This window comes from Phacochoerus africanus, chromosome 7 (assembly GCF_016906955.1).
Source record: "Phacochoerus africanus isolate WHEZ1 chromosome 7, ROS_Pafr_v1, whole genome shotgun sequence".
Classification (NCBI taxonomy): domain Eukaryota; kingdom Metazoa; phylum Chordata; class Mammalia; order Artiodactyla; family Suidae; genus Phacochoerus; species Phacochoerus africanus.
In genome coordinates, this window is record NC_062550.1 from 82212229 (window position 1) to 82227815 (window position 15587).

Consider the following 15587-nt stretch of genomic DNA (forward strand, 5'->3'; position numbering starts at 1 on the left):
AAGGATTGTAGGGAGAAGAGGATAGGGGAGCAATACGAACAAGTGGTTGGGAGAACTCTGAGCCCTTTCACAGCAACTTAATAAAAATTTGCAAAACTCTTTTAAATAATTTAAAAAAAACCCCAAAACAGCGAAGAAGTCTTTGATTCTCTGCCTCAAAAGAAGCAACATGTATTTGTTTGGGGAGCAGCAGGCGTGCAGTCCCTCCATCCTGATTCTCCCTGATGCGGCCCCGCTGCTCACCCCGTCTCCCGAGTGGTCCTGCTCCTGATTCCTGAGCCACCCGACCTCTTAGGGACTCTGTGGCATGATGGGCGCTAGCTGTTCTCTGAGGGTGGGAGGGACTGGAGACACCAATTTGCTGGTGAAGCAGCCCAAGGTCCCTGAGGATGGAGATGGAGGACCCTGCAGAAGTCAGAGCTGTGAACAAAGAGACCTTTGAGCCAGGCCTTGGCAGAACCTCTGAAGAGCCAGGGCCTTTGGCTCAGCCCCCTTGCTGCCCTCATACCCCCAAGGACTGGCTCAGGTAGACTATTGGCTCTGACTCTTCTCTCCAAAGGGGATTCCTTTGCTCCCCCAAAGCTCCAGTGCTGTGTCCAATTCATCTGAAATGTCACCAGGGAAAGCCCCCCTCAATGCCCTTCTCTTTTAAGAGTAAGGACTTTGGAGTCAGTCCTGCTTTCAGTGTTCGTTTTTAACCACTTACTTGTTAAGTGACCCTGTGCTGCTGACAGTCTCCTGGAGCCTCGGTTTCCTCATCTGTAAAATGAGAATAATGATATTATTTGCTTCACCAGTTGGTTACACAATGCCTGGCACATGGAAAGCACTCACTAGACATCAGTATGACTTGGCTATTATTTCTAATATCCATCCCATCTTTCATTCTCTCTTGCCCCTTGACCCCTACTTGGCTTTACCCTCCAACCTGACCTGTCTGACCCCATCCCGGCAAATGAGTTCGTCAGATGAGAGCACTTCCGTCTGAGGCTGAGCTTGATTCTTCCTGGAGGTGATGGGTATTCGGTTCCCCAACCTGGTGGGATAGGAATCAGAGTCACCTGGGAGAACTTCAGGCACCAGGGGTAGGTGAGGCTGACACTGACCTAGATGCATTACAAGGCATCAATTACAGTGCATATACCTCGCACACATCAAGTCCTGACATTCAAGACATTTCACTGGTTCTTAGATCTGGAGGGAGTTCAAGGGACCTTCGAGAAGCAGGTTAAACTTGTGAAACCTCTTTCCCCCAAAATATAGAATTCTACGTGTTTTGCATATAACTTTAGTAGGTTCATCTCTGAACTCTCGCAGTTAGGAGACTGAAGCCCAGAGGGGTTAACTGACTTGTCTGAGGACACACAGCTTGTAGGTGGCATAGATTTCACAGTCCTCTCTCTTCCTCCACTGGAAGGAACGCCTCCATCCAGTTCTTTGGCTGAGATTGCATTCACTTCCCTTCCTGGCTACACGGAGGCTTTGCTGACCCTTGGTGGTCTCCCTGGGGATCCTGTGGAGGTTGTTCAAGGGTTAACTCAGGTGGGTTTGGGCTTGGGTAAAAGGGATTGAGAAAGGCAAATCCAGAGCCCAGGCTAGGAGTGGAGAGGCCACCCCTGCCCCGGCCCTCCCCCCCCGCACATGGAGATGAAGGGTTAACTGAGCTTGAGTGTGGCTTTGTGTGTGTGCTCAAGGGCAAGGTGGCGTGTGCAAAGGCGCACGTCTCTCACTTGCGCGTGTGGGAGCTACGGGACCGGGACTGCAGGCCAGCCTGGGAGAGAGGTGCCACAGTGTCCTGGGATGAATGGGTCTCTGTCTTCAAGGCTGTGTGAGCCTCTGTGTGTGCAGGTCCCATTAGCTCGCCCTCGGCCACATGTGGAAAGGGGAGGAGAGGCCCGGAGAAGCCCAAACCACTCCGAGTCCTTCTGATTTTAGAATGAAGCAGAAGACGCAGAAGAAAAAATTATACCAGCCCAGATTCATATCAATAGAGTGCACGCGTGTGTGCGTGTGCATGTGTGCATATATACACACACACACTCACATACATGTGCGCCTGCATGCTCTGGTGCCTTGTCATAACTTTCTCTTCTCAGCCCTATTGTCCCAACATCCTGTTACCCATCTGGGGACTCTGAGGGAACAATCTTTGGCTAATACCCTAAAACAGATTCTAGAGAGCTGACCCTATTTGCTTTTGTGGTAGCTTCAGTTTTGTGTTGTGTGTGTCTGTCTTCCCCTTGTCTGTGGGTCTGGGCGTGGCTTCTCCTTCCCGAGCCCCACCTGCAGCTTCCGCGGTGTGTGCTCTGATCTCCAACCCAGCCAGCAGGCCTCACTTGCACCATTGTGCCTGGGACGGACTGGCTTGGCCCAAGCTCTGTCCTGAGCCCCATGTTCCCGCTCCCCCTTCTCATCCTCTCTGGGCCCCTGTTGCCCTTGGCTGTGGTTTGTTTAATGGAGTGACTCCTGTCTGGGAGCAACTCAGAGCTCAGGACACAGGGAGACACTTGTCCAAACTTGCTATTTTTTCATCAAAAGAGCCAAACCACAGTGATGGGCTCAGTGGCCTGGCTGGGTGCCTTCCTCATCCTTCAACCACCAGCCTGGCCTCCATTCCCCTCACTGGCCCTGATTACCAGTGGTCTCTGGTTTAGGACTTTTACTTACCCATTGGGAGACTTCCCCAGTAGGAGTCTGGCCTCTTAGGTGAGGGGAAAAGACAGATCTGGGTTCTGGGAAAGTAGCTGAGACCAAGAGATACGCAGAGGACAAAAGAATAAGTAAACAGAAACCAATGACCGTACCATATTCATTCCTTTCTCCCCAGTGCCTGGTTCAAAGAATGAGTGAGTGAATATTGGATGGATGGATGGACAGATGGATGGATGGATGGATGGATAAGCAGATGTGTAGATGGGTGAGTGGGTAGAAGGATAAATAAATAAATGACGCCTGTTAGATCCAAGGAGACCTTCTGATAAACCTAATCTGACTTCCTGGTCTGAATGTAGGGAAGAAGGGAGAAACTGAGGTCTAGAAGGTACAGCCAACTCACTAGAAAAGGTGTGGCCGGGCAAATAGCACTGAGTCAGAGAGGAGGTGGATGGGAAGAGATGAGGCTCAGGCTGATAGCGGTGCCGTGGAACAGGACCCTGGGGACAAAATGTTTTTGGCTGGGGCTAGAGCAAAGGGTTCTGTGCTGGGACCAGGGAGTGGAGAAGGTTTCCAGCACCTAACACAGGAGCCTGACATAGTAGGTACGTTGCAGTATTTGTTGAATGAGTGAATGAATAAAACACTTCCATATCCTCTTCTCTGTAGATAACACCCCCAAAGCCTTTTCCAAAGGGTATGCAGAATTCTTAGAGCTCTAGTCCACTAAGGGCCTCCCTCTGGGGGTAAAATGAAACAGGGTCAGCAGCCCTGCTGAGGGAAAAACAGACAGTGGCACCTCTGCCCTCATCCAAGCTCCTCACACCTCCTCCTGCTACCCCTCCCCCTTCTCCTGCCCCACCACTAGCTACTAAGGTGATTCAGAAGCTGGAGGTGCAGGAAAGAGCAACACAAAACCACCGTGTGCGTGTGTGTGTGCGCGCGTGCGCGTGCACACACGTGCAGGAGTGGCTGTGGTGTTCTCAAGCTCCAACAAAAGGCCTCCTTACTCCACTGACTGGGGTAGAAGATGGGACTGAGGGTTGCGGGGAGGGGGCTTGATTGATGAGATGGGCAGCTCCACACTACCAAACCCAGAGCTGCGGGGCTCGGACACCCCATTCAGGGGTCCTGTCCCCAGGCTAGACCCAATAGATCCCTGATGCTGAGATCTTCAGGGAAGGAAATACTCAGCGCTCCCCAGTGCCCTTGAAATTGGAAGAGCTCCTGAAGTTTCATCACTTTTCTCTGGGGCAATTTGGCTTGGGAGAGTCCGAGCAGAACCTCCCCTTAAAGCTTATCCAGTAGAGTTGCCCTCTGAATTAGACCTAGAAAGCCTGGGCTGTGAGGCCCGAGGGGGCTTGCTTCTGGTCGGTGCTGAGTCCATTTTCTGAGCAGACACACAACTGTTGGCTCAGGGCCGGCAAGAAAAGGCCTCTTGAGCCAAAGGAAAACAATTAGGAGTAATTACCATCAAGAGAGGCCCTCCTGGTGAGGGGCGAGGGTGGGAAAGGCCGTCTGTTTAAGAGGAAGCTGAAAGTGGCAGACTGATTTTGGGGAAAAATCAGAGGGTGGGAGGAAGGGTTGAGAGTGTGTGCCGTCTTTCTTCTCCAGGGAGAGAGCGGGGCTCCTCCCCCCTCGGCCCCTATAGGGGATCCACGTCTGGAGGTGGGGCGGGGGAGGGGGGCATGGCGAGCGAGAGGGCACAGGGCTCTGCATTCCTGAGATTCTCAAACCAGTCGGAAAGGAAGGGCAGAGGAAACTCCACACTGAGGGGACAGAGCCTGAGACAGGGACAAAAGTGAACAGATAAAAAATGGAGTACTGCAGAGACCCCAAGTGTGTCCCAACGTGCCCCCGCCGCCCCCACAACCTCTTGATTCCTGAGACCCTGTGGGGATGCGCTGGACTGCTGGGTGTCTCCCTCTTCACCACCTGCCACTCCTCAGCCCTTCCCCTTCTGGGGTCAGGACCAGAGGCCTCAAAGGAATAAGTGCTGCTAATGTCGGCGGCTTAGGGCTGGGGACAAGAGGGGGAGGCAGCAAGAAGGGCAATTGGGGAAAGAGCTGTCACAGGAGGAGTGAGAGGATTCCTTGGCACCCCTTTCTGGAGAAGTCCAGAGGAAATGAACCTCAAAGAAGAGGTGCCTGCCATTCCTCCTGACCCTCCAAACTAAGGGGAAGAGACAAGTGAGGGCCTCAATCCTGCTCATGAGAGAAAAGACGGAGGACGGACCTTTGCGGACCTTGTCGGAGGCTCTCTGGCTTCGTGTTGGTGGAGCCCTGTGATCCCTGCTGGGCCAGCAGGCTGGCCCTGTGAAGTGGCGGGTCACGGGCTTCCGAGACACACGCTCTTGGCTTGGAGTCCCTGTTTCAACACTGACAATCTGTGAGACTTCAGGCAAGTTATTCCATCTCTTTGCTCCTTATAGGATTGGGGATAATCGCACCCACATCAATACCCTTGTGAGCATTAAATAAGGTAATATAACATAATATAAATATAAAGACGCGGCACATAAGGCTGCAGCCAGGGTCTCAATAAATAAACGCTTACTCTTATTATTACTGGGAGAAGACAGTGTTCATGGAGCTAACTGGACGACGACTTTGCAGCCAGGGGCCCTAGAGGGGGTGTGCCCTGTAAACCATACACCAGGAAGAGTGAGGACTTGAATAGGATGGAGGCTATCACTACGGAAGGGAGAATCTCTGGCCTGGCTCAGTGGGTTAAAGGATCCCGAGTTGCCAGAGCTGCAGTGTAGGTCGCAGCTGGGGCTCAGGTTCAATCCCTGGCCTGGGAACTTCCGTATGCCATGGATGTGGCCATAAAACAAGCAAATAAAAATAAAATCCGGAAGGGAGACACTACTCACAGATGCTGAGTAACTGTAAGCCCTTTACTCCTTCAGTAGCTCTCTCCTTCAGCTGTTCTAGGCATCTGGGATGCAGCATAAACAGATTAGTCATTTTAGTGAGACCAAGCCAGTGAGTGAATAACACAGTCAGATATGAAATGCTACAGAGGGCATGTGAGACCTGGGCTGTGGGGATGACGGAGGGAGGGAGCAGGGAGGGAGGGAGGAGGGTGTCTGGGGAGAAGTCCTCCAGGCCTAGGAAGCTGCAAACAGAACGACCATGAGGTGGAAGCAAGGTTGGTTTGTTAGACGAACACCAAGGAGGCCTGTGCAGCTGAGACCAGGGAGCCCAGGCAGAGCCAACGGTGACCTGGAGGGCCTCATGGGCTGCCAGAGGCACAGATAATTGGCTGGCGATGGGCTGACAGGAAATGGGGCACAGGTATACAAGAAGGCAAAACATTTTTTCCTGGGGTTCAGAAGAACATCTGGTACACACTATTACATATAAAATAAACAAAGTCCTACTATATAGCACAGGGAACTAGAGTCAGTATCTTAGTGTAAAACTGGAATGGAAAAGAATCTGGAAAAAAAAAAAAAAGAGAGCATTCAGAACACAAGTCCTTAAGAAACATGAACCCCATTCCCTCCCCATGGAAAGTATCAAGCCATGCCCAAGACTAACCCCGGCACCCCAGGGGTAGGCTGACTATGACTCACGATTGGGTCCTGGTCCCCACTTTGAGGGGGTCTTCTTCCCACCTGGGGAGAGACATTAGACCCAGGCAATCGTCAGTTATCTTTAACCACCCTGGGGAATCAGAAAGTAAGAGTGGCTTGAAGGCTTCCCTCTGCACCCCATCATATTTGAATGGCTGAAAAATCTTCACCACGTTAGAAACATGTTACAAGTCCAAGAGTCTCCAAGCTCCTCTAGCTCAACACAGTTGCAACTGTTTCACCAAGATAGTGGAAGATTTTTCAGAAGTTGGTGCTTTCTTGTTTTATTCTTTGGAGTGTGAACTTTACAGGTAGAGCAGTAGGAGCACTTCCTTAAGGTTAGGTGGTGAGGAGAAAGGGGCATGGAAGGGGGCAAGGAGACAAGGGGTGCTGTTAGCGGGGTGGGCTGGAAGTCCTGACTGGTGTTTTTGGCTCAGGAGGGCTCTCTGGCTGGCTCCACAGACAGGTCTGGTTTTAAAAAGTGCCAGGGAGCCACAGATTTACATGTTATTTGCGTTTCAGGCTTCAATTCCAGGTATGTGGAACGAGATGAATGAATGAACAGTATTCAGACTCCTGGTTAAGGGGTGGACTCAGGAATCCAGACCACATTGAGGACCCAATCACTGGTCCAGCTTGGATCAGGAGACACAGACACAGACAGAGACAGAACAAACAGGCAAAGAGACAGAGAGACAAATACCATCAAGTCCTTTTTACCAGGGAGTTTCCAGTCAAGGCAAGAAAGCAAAATTCACAGAATTTATTTTAAATAAATCAACCTTTAAAAACTAGGTAGAGTCACAGATAGATAAAGTCAGATAAAGGCATCATCCTTGACTTATCTCCACCTCTGCCCCTCCATCATCCATACCCAGCTTCAAGATGGACCCCACGCCTGAGTCTGCCTTCTTGATGAGGTCCATAGCTTGGTATCTTCCTGGCCTCCTAAATTAGTTCAACTTTAAGGTCCTAGAGAATGGGTGGCTTTTATTTCCTTGGTCAAGCCATCTCTCCACTCCACTCTTCAGGGCCCCCAAGCCCAATGTTTAAACACGGGCTTATTAAACACCTTGCATAAGGGGCTCCCCAGAAGAATCAGATGAGGCAAATGCCCTCCTTTGGCCAACAGACAAGACACAAGGCAGCATGCAAAACAGCCCATTTAAACGACAGGGTAGTCAGAAGAGGACCTACAATCAATTTGGGGTGTACACCACCACTGGAAATAAAAAAGATGGAGAAAATGGTATATAACAGAAAGATCTGTGGTTAGGGGAAAAAATAGGTCGATCAGCCCCTTGGGCTAGGGACCGAGACCCCTGAAGGACATGCCGAACTGCCGAGGAAGGGGGTTTGTTAAAGGCAGCAGGAGGCATTAGGTTTGGGACCATAAAGGAGGCACAGCCTCACAGCAGGCTGCTGTGTGTGGACCTTCTTTCCTTGACCCCCAATACGTTGCCTCAATATTCAGTCAGTTACCTCTACTCCTCCCCAGGAGGCCAGAGAGCAGCAGCTTGCACTCCTGGCTTAAACAAAAGCACCAAATCACCCACCTGCCCTAAGCAGCAACATAGGTCTCAGCCCATTCCTGACGTAAGGACAGATTACAATATGTATATGATGTGGATTGTATTACTTTTCTGATTCTAAGGGCTGCAGATGTCCAGACAAGGGATTTTAAGATAATGAGATCAGGGAAGGCTTCAAGGTGGTGGGATTTGGGGGTGTGGGTGCTGTGTATGTGTGAAAGGAATAAGAACAAATCGGATGAGGGTTGCCCAGCAGGTGGAAGATGCTGGGCTCCTTGTGCTCCTCCCTCCCATACATATTCCTTCCCAGAAGTTCTGCGAAGGCTGGAAGGACCATCTCCAGAGGTTAAGCAGCTGACGGTTACTCTTCACTTGAGAATGGAAAAAAGTCAGCAGCTATGACCTGCTCCATTAGGAAAGACTGACCAGGGCCCTAACTCTAAGATCAAGCCAATCTTAACACTGGCCTTCAACTTGACTTTGAATCTCTACCTTGATCAGTTTGTATTCCAAGCAGCATTATGGCCCTCAATAGCATTTCAGAATTTTAGACTTTGCAAGACCCTGGACATCTGGTCCAACCACTCCCAATTAGAATTATCCCCACCTCTCCCTGTGTGGCCAGAAGCAGCCTGCACTAACATTTCCTCAAGGTTTATCTTCTGACTCAGTATCTCCTAGTTTCTTGTTTCTCTCTCACAGGGGAGACGTGTCTAAGCACTCCTTTCTTAGTGGTGACCAGCACGACCCCACTTACCATTAAGTTATGTCTTTCCGTGCTGCCAAAGCTAGGAATAGGTATTACAGACTCTTGAAAGACAGATGTTAGCATTCAGCACAGGTGAAACAAAGCCCTGGGCTATTAGGAAAGATGCTGGGTTGAGCCTTAACTTGTCCCTTTCCAAATTTTAGGATGAATCTGAAGCTGTGGATAGACTGCTCCTAGGCAGGGAAATATGATCACTTTGCTAGGAGCTCAGCATGTACATCAACAGGGCCTGATAAACAGCCTTATGTGTCCTTTTCTGACTCCCTTGGGTATATGAGTTCCCCAGATGAGAGCATCATATCCTATGTCCCCCTGGCCCATCTGGGCGCAGCAAGGGAGAAGACAAAGCCCAAGTGTCAGTCGTCTCTCTTACTCTGGGGCAAGACATATTTGAGAGCTGGAGGGATGGCACAGAAAGACTAGAGGTTAAAACATTAAAAACATTGGCGCTCTGATGTGAACCCTCCCTCTCTGCCCACTAAAACCTTTTATGGGCCATGCAGAACCAGGTGGCGATAGACTACGGAATATGGTTGCTGGCAGTGCTTTTCCAGGTTACCTGCCTCACCCCAGAACACTAAAACGTTGGGCCTGATATTGCTAGGGGCAGTGAAGAAGATGCCAGCACAGTTACAGGGGCTAAAGAAGAGAGAGGTTGATACCACAGAGAGGTTGAAGCACCTCATATACAGAAGAGTCAATTTACACAAAGTCTCCAGGGCAGATGAGGGAAAAGTACTCTTGCATTCAATCCTAAACTGGTCTCCTGGGAGCAATGGTGGGTCCCAGGTGACAAAGGGGATGAAAGTAGCCTCTGTGCCTCAAATCAAGTATTCTCAAATGGGTGGGAATGGTCTGACTTTCTCTGTATAGGTTCCAGGATGGATTGCTGGGACTGTGATTTCTGCTGAAGTTTTCATAGTTGGCATCTAGAGCTTATTATGAATCAAGAGTTCCTTTCTTAGGGGAGGTAGGTAATTATGAGCACTGGGCACAGGAAAGAGGTTAAGACTGAAGAAGAGGAAAGCAACAGGCTTTAGCTTAAAAGTAAGTTAAATAAGATATTGGTAACATGCCCTTGGCCATGGAATGTAGGAACATTTTATTTCAACCTGGTCATCAAGGCCCACCCTTAAATGAAGAAGAAAGTTTCCAGATGCTAGTCCTGCTTTTCTGGGGGCAGCTCTCTGGAAAGAAGGGCCCCCACTATATAAGTGTTTTTGGTTCCCACTCTGGACCACAACCTGTGTCTCAGCTTGGCCCACTCATGTAGGGTGGTCTCAGGATCACTAACTTTACCTTGTAGAAAACTGCATTGGTCAGAAATCGGGGCCAAGTTCAGAGAGGCTTAACAATTCCTTATATATTTTTCAAAGTGCTTTTGTTGCATGTTTCATTTTCTGCTATACATGGCAATAAATATTTGTTGCTTTGGTCTGTACAAATTCTGTGAGGAGGGTAAGACAGGTGTTATCTAATGGACAAACAATCAATACAGACAACTACCTTGTTCTGAATTCCCCAGACAATAGCAAGAGCATCTGAAAGACTCAAGTCTTTTGATTCATGGTCCAAATCGACGCCATATTGCCACCTTTGCAGTTGTCACTTAAATACATTCAGTACCAAGAATCAATGTTCAGGAGTCCCACAATGAGCCTGCATGCCATAGCTTTCTAAAAGAGAATGTGAAAAGTCCCAGCAACTCATATATAGAAAGCTATTTATTTCCTATAGAAAACACCAAAAAAAAAAAAAAAAAAGAGAGAGAGGAAAAAAAAAAGCAAGAGAGAAGGGGAAAAAAAAAAAAAGGGAAAAAGAAAACAAACAAACGAAAGGTGGTCTTCCCCCAAAAGGCAGGCAGTATGAAAAAGGTCGAACATCTGGTTGCTGGAGTGGAAACAGTAACATTCAGTTAACAATGGAATATTTAAAAAAAATAGTTTTCTTTTCAAATTGTAACCTGTGGTAACACATAGAAAAATGTACTAAACAAGCTTGATATAAAACAGAGTAAAATTTTCAAATAAGCCCAGGGAGTAAGCACAATGTTGGAAAGGATGAGGTACAAGGGAAGAGAAGAAAAGATTTCATACAAAACTACCTATTACAATACAGAAAAAAGTATAAAATGTTCCCGTTTTGGAACTTACGTACAAAATGACACTGGCATTGGATCGTTTCACTATCTAGCCTGAGGATCGCTCAGGGTTGGGGGAGATGCTACAGTGAACAAAAGGAATAGCAGTTTTTCAATCTCAAGTTGATCAGTCCAAATTCCACCCGTTTTTCCAGTTGAAAATCTTGCCTCCCTCTGTAACCTCTACCCCTAAGCCAAAATTCATCCAGGCCTCAAAATATTCTGTTAGGAAGTCCACAAACACCCTACACATAGGGGGTGGGATCTGTGCGTGCCGGGAGCTAAATTTGGAAAATGGTAATAAATCTACAGGCTAAAATGGTGAACACATTTAGCCTTAAAAAAAAAAAAAAAAAAAGCATATTCCTGTGAAATATATATATATATATTAAATTCTCTGTGGTTAGAAACATATTTAACCTAGCTAGCCACAGACCAAACTAGACCTGCATTCATCCAATGCTGGAATTTTATGCTAAAGACTGAGGTCCTTCTTCTTGGTCAGAAGTAGGCAGCAGTAAAAGTGGTGCCTTGTTGCTCCACTAAACCACTCCCTGGGTGGGACTTCCCTGTATCATGTGTTGTGAGCACATGCAAATCTCTGCTTTTAAGGAAAGGACTGAGACTTTGGGGCCCACCCAAGGCTCATGTGTTGTGCCTCAGGAGGGGAAGAAGCTACGATGATAAAACAGCCTTACGAAGAACCAGACGGATTTCACAAAGGGGCATATAAACAGGACAAGTCCTGGAGGAAGGACTTACGCAGGTGCCCCAAGGTCCAGTTTACTGTCACTTTCCTGATGACACATCTTGTAAATCCTGTATGTATGTGTGCGTGTATATGCTGGTGGTTTTCATCCCTACCTTTTTGCCCACGTCCTTTCCTACCTCTTAATAAGGCCTAACAACAAGAGTTTCTATGAAACCAAGAGTCTATCCAAGCTTCGCTCAGGCCCCTAATAAGGGACTGAGTGAAGCTGGAGCCCTTTTAAAACAAGATGGCAGAACTGAAGAAGTGAAAAGCAGTCTCTCTCTTCAGCTTAGGGATGTCCCTCACCCCTTTCACAGCACCAAAGTTTCTTTGCAAAAATAGTATCTGAGATACAAAAGGAAAGGCAGATGTGCTTGTGAGTGCATCTCTCCAGGGCCTGGTCCAGGATCAAGGACTTTACAAGAACAGAGGGTTGGGAGCAGCTGTTTCCAAGGTCTCTGGATGTAGACAACAAAGAGCTGGTCCCCCACAAGTCCATGTCTGCTAACTGAGACGGTCTTCACAAGAGCTTTCGGTGGAGGATTTCCCAGACCATCCGCTTCCGGAAGTACGGCATGTGTTGCTGTAGGGACACAGAGACACCCTAATTTTCATTTCTTGTACGTAGACCCAACACTCTTTTTCGTCCTGAGGTTTTTAACTAAAACAGTCTCAGCTGCATTCTTGGTCTTTCAAACTGCTCATTCCTGACTACACATGACTTTTTTCTTTCTATTGCTCTTTTTTTTATTACCATCTCTATGATTGTTTTCCGTTGCTGTCACCATAGAAGTTTTACTGGGCATCACCAGGAGTCCCCAAGCTATACCCAAATGCCTCCAAGAATTTTGAGAATGGTGTCTATCAAGTCCTCTATGTCGAACTTTTAAAAGGATATGAGATTTGAGGCCTGAAAATCAAAAACTCACTTTTAGGGGAAGAGTTATGGGAATGGCAAGAGTCAGCTCCATCCAAGGGCTATGATGGAAAAATCTGGTAAAGTGTTAATTTAAACAGAAGTAAAGGGTTAAGTAGAGGACAAAGATTACACCATAATCTCTAGTCTCAAACCACTTTGTTCTCCGAAGGACTATATGGACAGAAATAAACAATCACAAACTACGAGAAGACAAATCGGCTGCATCAAGTGAGGGGCAGGGCAGGAAGGCAGTGTAACAAATTACATTGGGAGATCGAGGTGTGGTCTGTTCCAAAATTTAACTGCTGCCCAAATAAAAGGAAACTGAAGGAAACCTGCTCTGGTTCCAGTTCTCTGCTTCTAATAGGATTTGAGGCAGGTTGGGGAGACAGGCAGGGAAGAAGGCTCTGCTGTTGCCCAAGGTTGTATGGTAACCTGATGTACGGTAACCTGGGATGTGGCCTATCACCAGCCTTCTTCTTCTTGTGACGTGGCACAGGCCATCTCCACCCATGTTATGAGTTATACAGAGGCGGAAGTGGAGCCCCCTGAGTGGTACAAGTGGAGAGAAAAACATCTGTCGGGCAACCCAGAGCCAGGGTGGTCATAGAGCTTCCTCCAGACGGCTCGGCTCACCTGTGTGAAGTTGATTGGTCTGTCTTTGGTAATGCAGTCAGCATATTTGCAGGCAAACATGCCACAGTCACTTCCATTCATCTGCTGTGGAATTTCCTGAAAGCCCCAAAACAACAAAAAGGTGACATCTTTCCAAGCTTCCTTTTTCCTTATTTGATTATAAATAAGAACCAAAGAATATAAATTTTACAAGTTTCCCTGAATTTTGAAGAGATTACTCCGATTCCCCATTCAGAACAACAGAGGCTCAGAGAAAAAAAAAAAATACAGCTTCTCAGTCAGGCTTGTGTATGTCCTATTAATCATACAGGAGAATACCTCAGACTTCCCACGATACCCAGTGTGTAAAAACAGGTCCCTCCCACAGGGGCCAAACAATCTGCAAACATTACCCACAGAAATGAAAAACTTGGCAAAATAGCTGGACATTTAGAAAACCTAGTTCTTCATAAGAAACACATTACTAGGTTTCCCACAGAAGTTTACTCTAACTTTCCCACGGAACCACACGACCAAACAGAAGGTCCCTGGGGACTAAACAGTGAAATCCTTTTCTTTCCCATACCCTAATCTCAGAATTTCCATCTCATCAAGGTGAAATGTACCTGGCTTTTCTTGCTGAAGAGCTGCCAGCCATTGGTGTCAAACTCTTTCCTTTTCTTGTCAATGCTTTCTTGCTTTAGGTATTGCCTACAGGTATTGGGAGAGAATGAGGTGAGCTTGGGGAACACTGATGACACCTGCTGCTCAAAGAATGGGGCTGACAATCCTTAGGAAGTTTCCATCTGCACTTTTACGGAACACAGTATATGTTGCTGGGCAAGGAATCTCTGGACTGCTAAGCTTCCTTTGGAAGTCCCACAATTCACGCCCGCTCTGAGAAACATGACCAGTGCCTCTGATACCCAGGCTCCTCTATCTACCGTCCTTTCTGAAGAACGAGTTTTCATTCTTTTCCTTGGTTTACATGGTCCTTCGGAACTCAATCTAATAGAAAAGAAATGCTTCCCTGGCAATATCGAGGTCTTTATTTATATTTATAGTCTTGATTCTCTGGTGTGAAAATTCAATCCAAAACAATGTGTTGAGTGCACACCCCATACAGAGCACTCTTCTTAAGCGCAAACTGCTCACTCTTCTGGAACCTACTTCTGCCTGGCCACCAGAGTGGTACAGTGAGAAACAGACATTTTGGAAAGAGAAATAGACATGTGTAAAGAGATTTGCATTTTGGTTTCCAGTTGAGCTGCTAACTGGTGGGACCTGAGCAAATAAGAATCACCTGTGGTTTCTTCATCTGAAAAATTAGGTTGGAGAAGATGATTCCTAAGTAGTTTCTTTCTCTCTCTCTCTCTCTCTCTCTCTCTCTCTCTCTCTCTCTCTCTGTACCCACTCTCTATTTCAGCACACCAAGACAGTAATTATCCCCATTAGGGCATACTTTTGGTATTATTATACTATTATTAAACTTTACTTTCTTTGATGGAAACTATCCATTCTTACTCAATATAAAAATTTCCTTTATTTATCACTCCATTGAATGGATCAGAAAACAGAATTCAACAACTAAAAAAACACAACACATACCCAACACCAAATTCTTTTGTCCTCAACTCCTTACTTACAAGAGGATCCTGCAGGCTTCATTATTTATCCCACCCATAGAGTCGTAATAGGTAATATTCTTCTTTCTAAAGTCCACAACCTAGGAATAAAAAAATCTGTGTGTTTATGAAGTGAAGAAAATTGACTTCTCAGCTTTTCCCTTCCCTGGAACTTGGAAACTTCCACCAATTTCCTATGAAATCATGACAAGTTTGATGGATACTTTGCATTATACCTTGCTTAATCTGCAGAGGAAAGAAGAATGGGGGGGTGTTATTTACTTAGAACTATGGTGGGGGCTCATTGACAAGTGGCCCCATTCATTGCCCTAAAACCTTTTTCTAGTATTCAGGTTCTCCATCTGCAACGTGGGCAGCACTGAAGACATAATGTGCTCTTCGGAGAAAGAAGTTGAGTGGGATCATTTCCACCCATTTTCAGAAAGATGGTAAAAGATTCTAGGTTTTGTTTTCTTCCTTTCTTCTTCCTCTCTCTCTTCCTTCCTTCCTTCCTTTTTTGGGGGGCTGCACTTGTGGCATACAGAAGTTCCAAGGCAAGGAGGCCAATCAGAGCTGCAGCTGCCGGCCTACACCACAACCACAGCAATGTGGGATCCATGCCATATCTGCAACCTACACCACAGCTCAGGGCAACGCCAGATCCTTAACCCACTGAGCAAGGCCAGGGATTGAACCCATAACCTCATGGCTACTAGTTGGGTTCATAATGCACTGAGCCACAATGGTAACTCGTAGCTTTTGTTTCTTTTACCTGGAGAATTTCCTTTTGGCTTTATGCTTTTCAAATGTATTTCTGCAAAATAACTTTTATACATTTATTAATATTTAAGCTAATGTATCCATGTTTTCTGAGTCATAAAAATATTAAATTACCAAGTATGCAAGGCAAGTCATGATTAGGCAGAAAATAATAATCATAGAATCTGAGTTGGCAGCATCATTAAGAAGTCACTTTTTCTCTCTATGCCTTGCCTTAAGCCTGC

At 46.9% G+C, this 15587-nt stretch overlaps 1 protein-coding gene across 6 annotated transcripts in view; it reads right to left on the reverse strand.

Moving 5' to 3' along the window:
* Positions 1 to 10460: 10460 nt before the first annotated feature.
* SENP1 (SUMO specific peptidase 1) overlaps positions 10461 to 15587 on the reverse strand; it is a 52410-nt gene continuing 47283 nt past the window's right edge. For all 6 annotated transcript variants that reach the window (XM_047788095.1, XM_047788092.1, XM_047788091.1 and 3 more), the window contains 4 exons: positions 14605 to 14684; positions 13585 to 13669; positions 12980 to 13075; positions 10461 to 12007 (listed from right to left, as the gene is read on the reverse strand). In XM_047788095.1, coding sequence (XP_047644051.1) covers positions 11945 to 12007; positions 12980 to 13075; positions 13585 to 13669; positions 14605 to 14684 — 324 coding nt within the window. In that variant the 3' untranslated portion in view covers positions 10461 to 11944. The remainder of the gene's footprint in view (positions 12008 to 12979; positions 13076 to 13584; positions 13670 to 14604; positions 14685 to 15587) is intronic.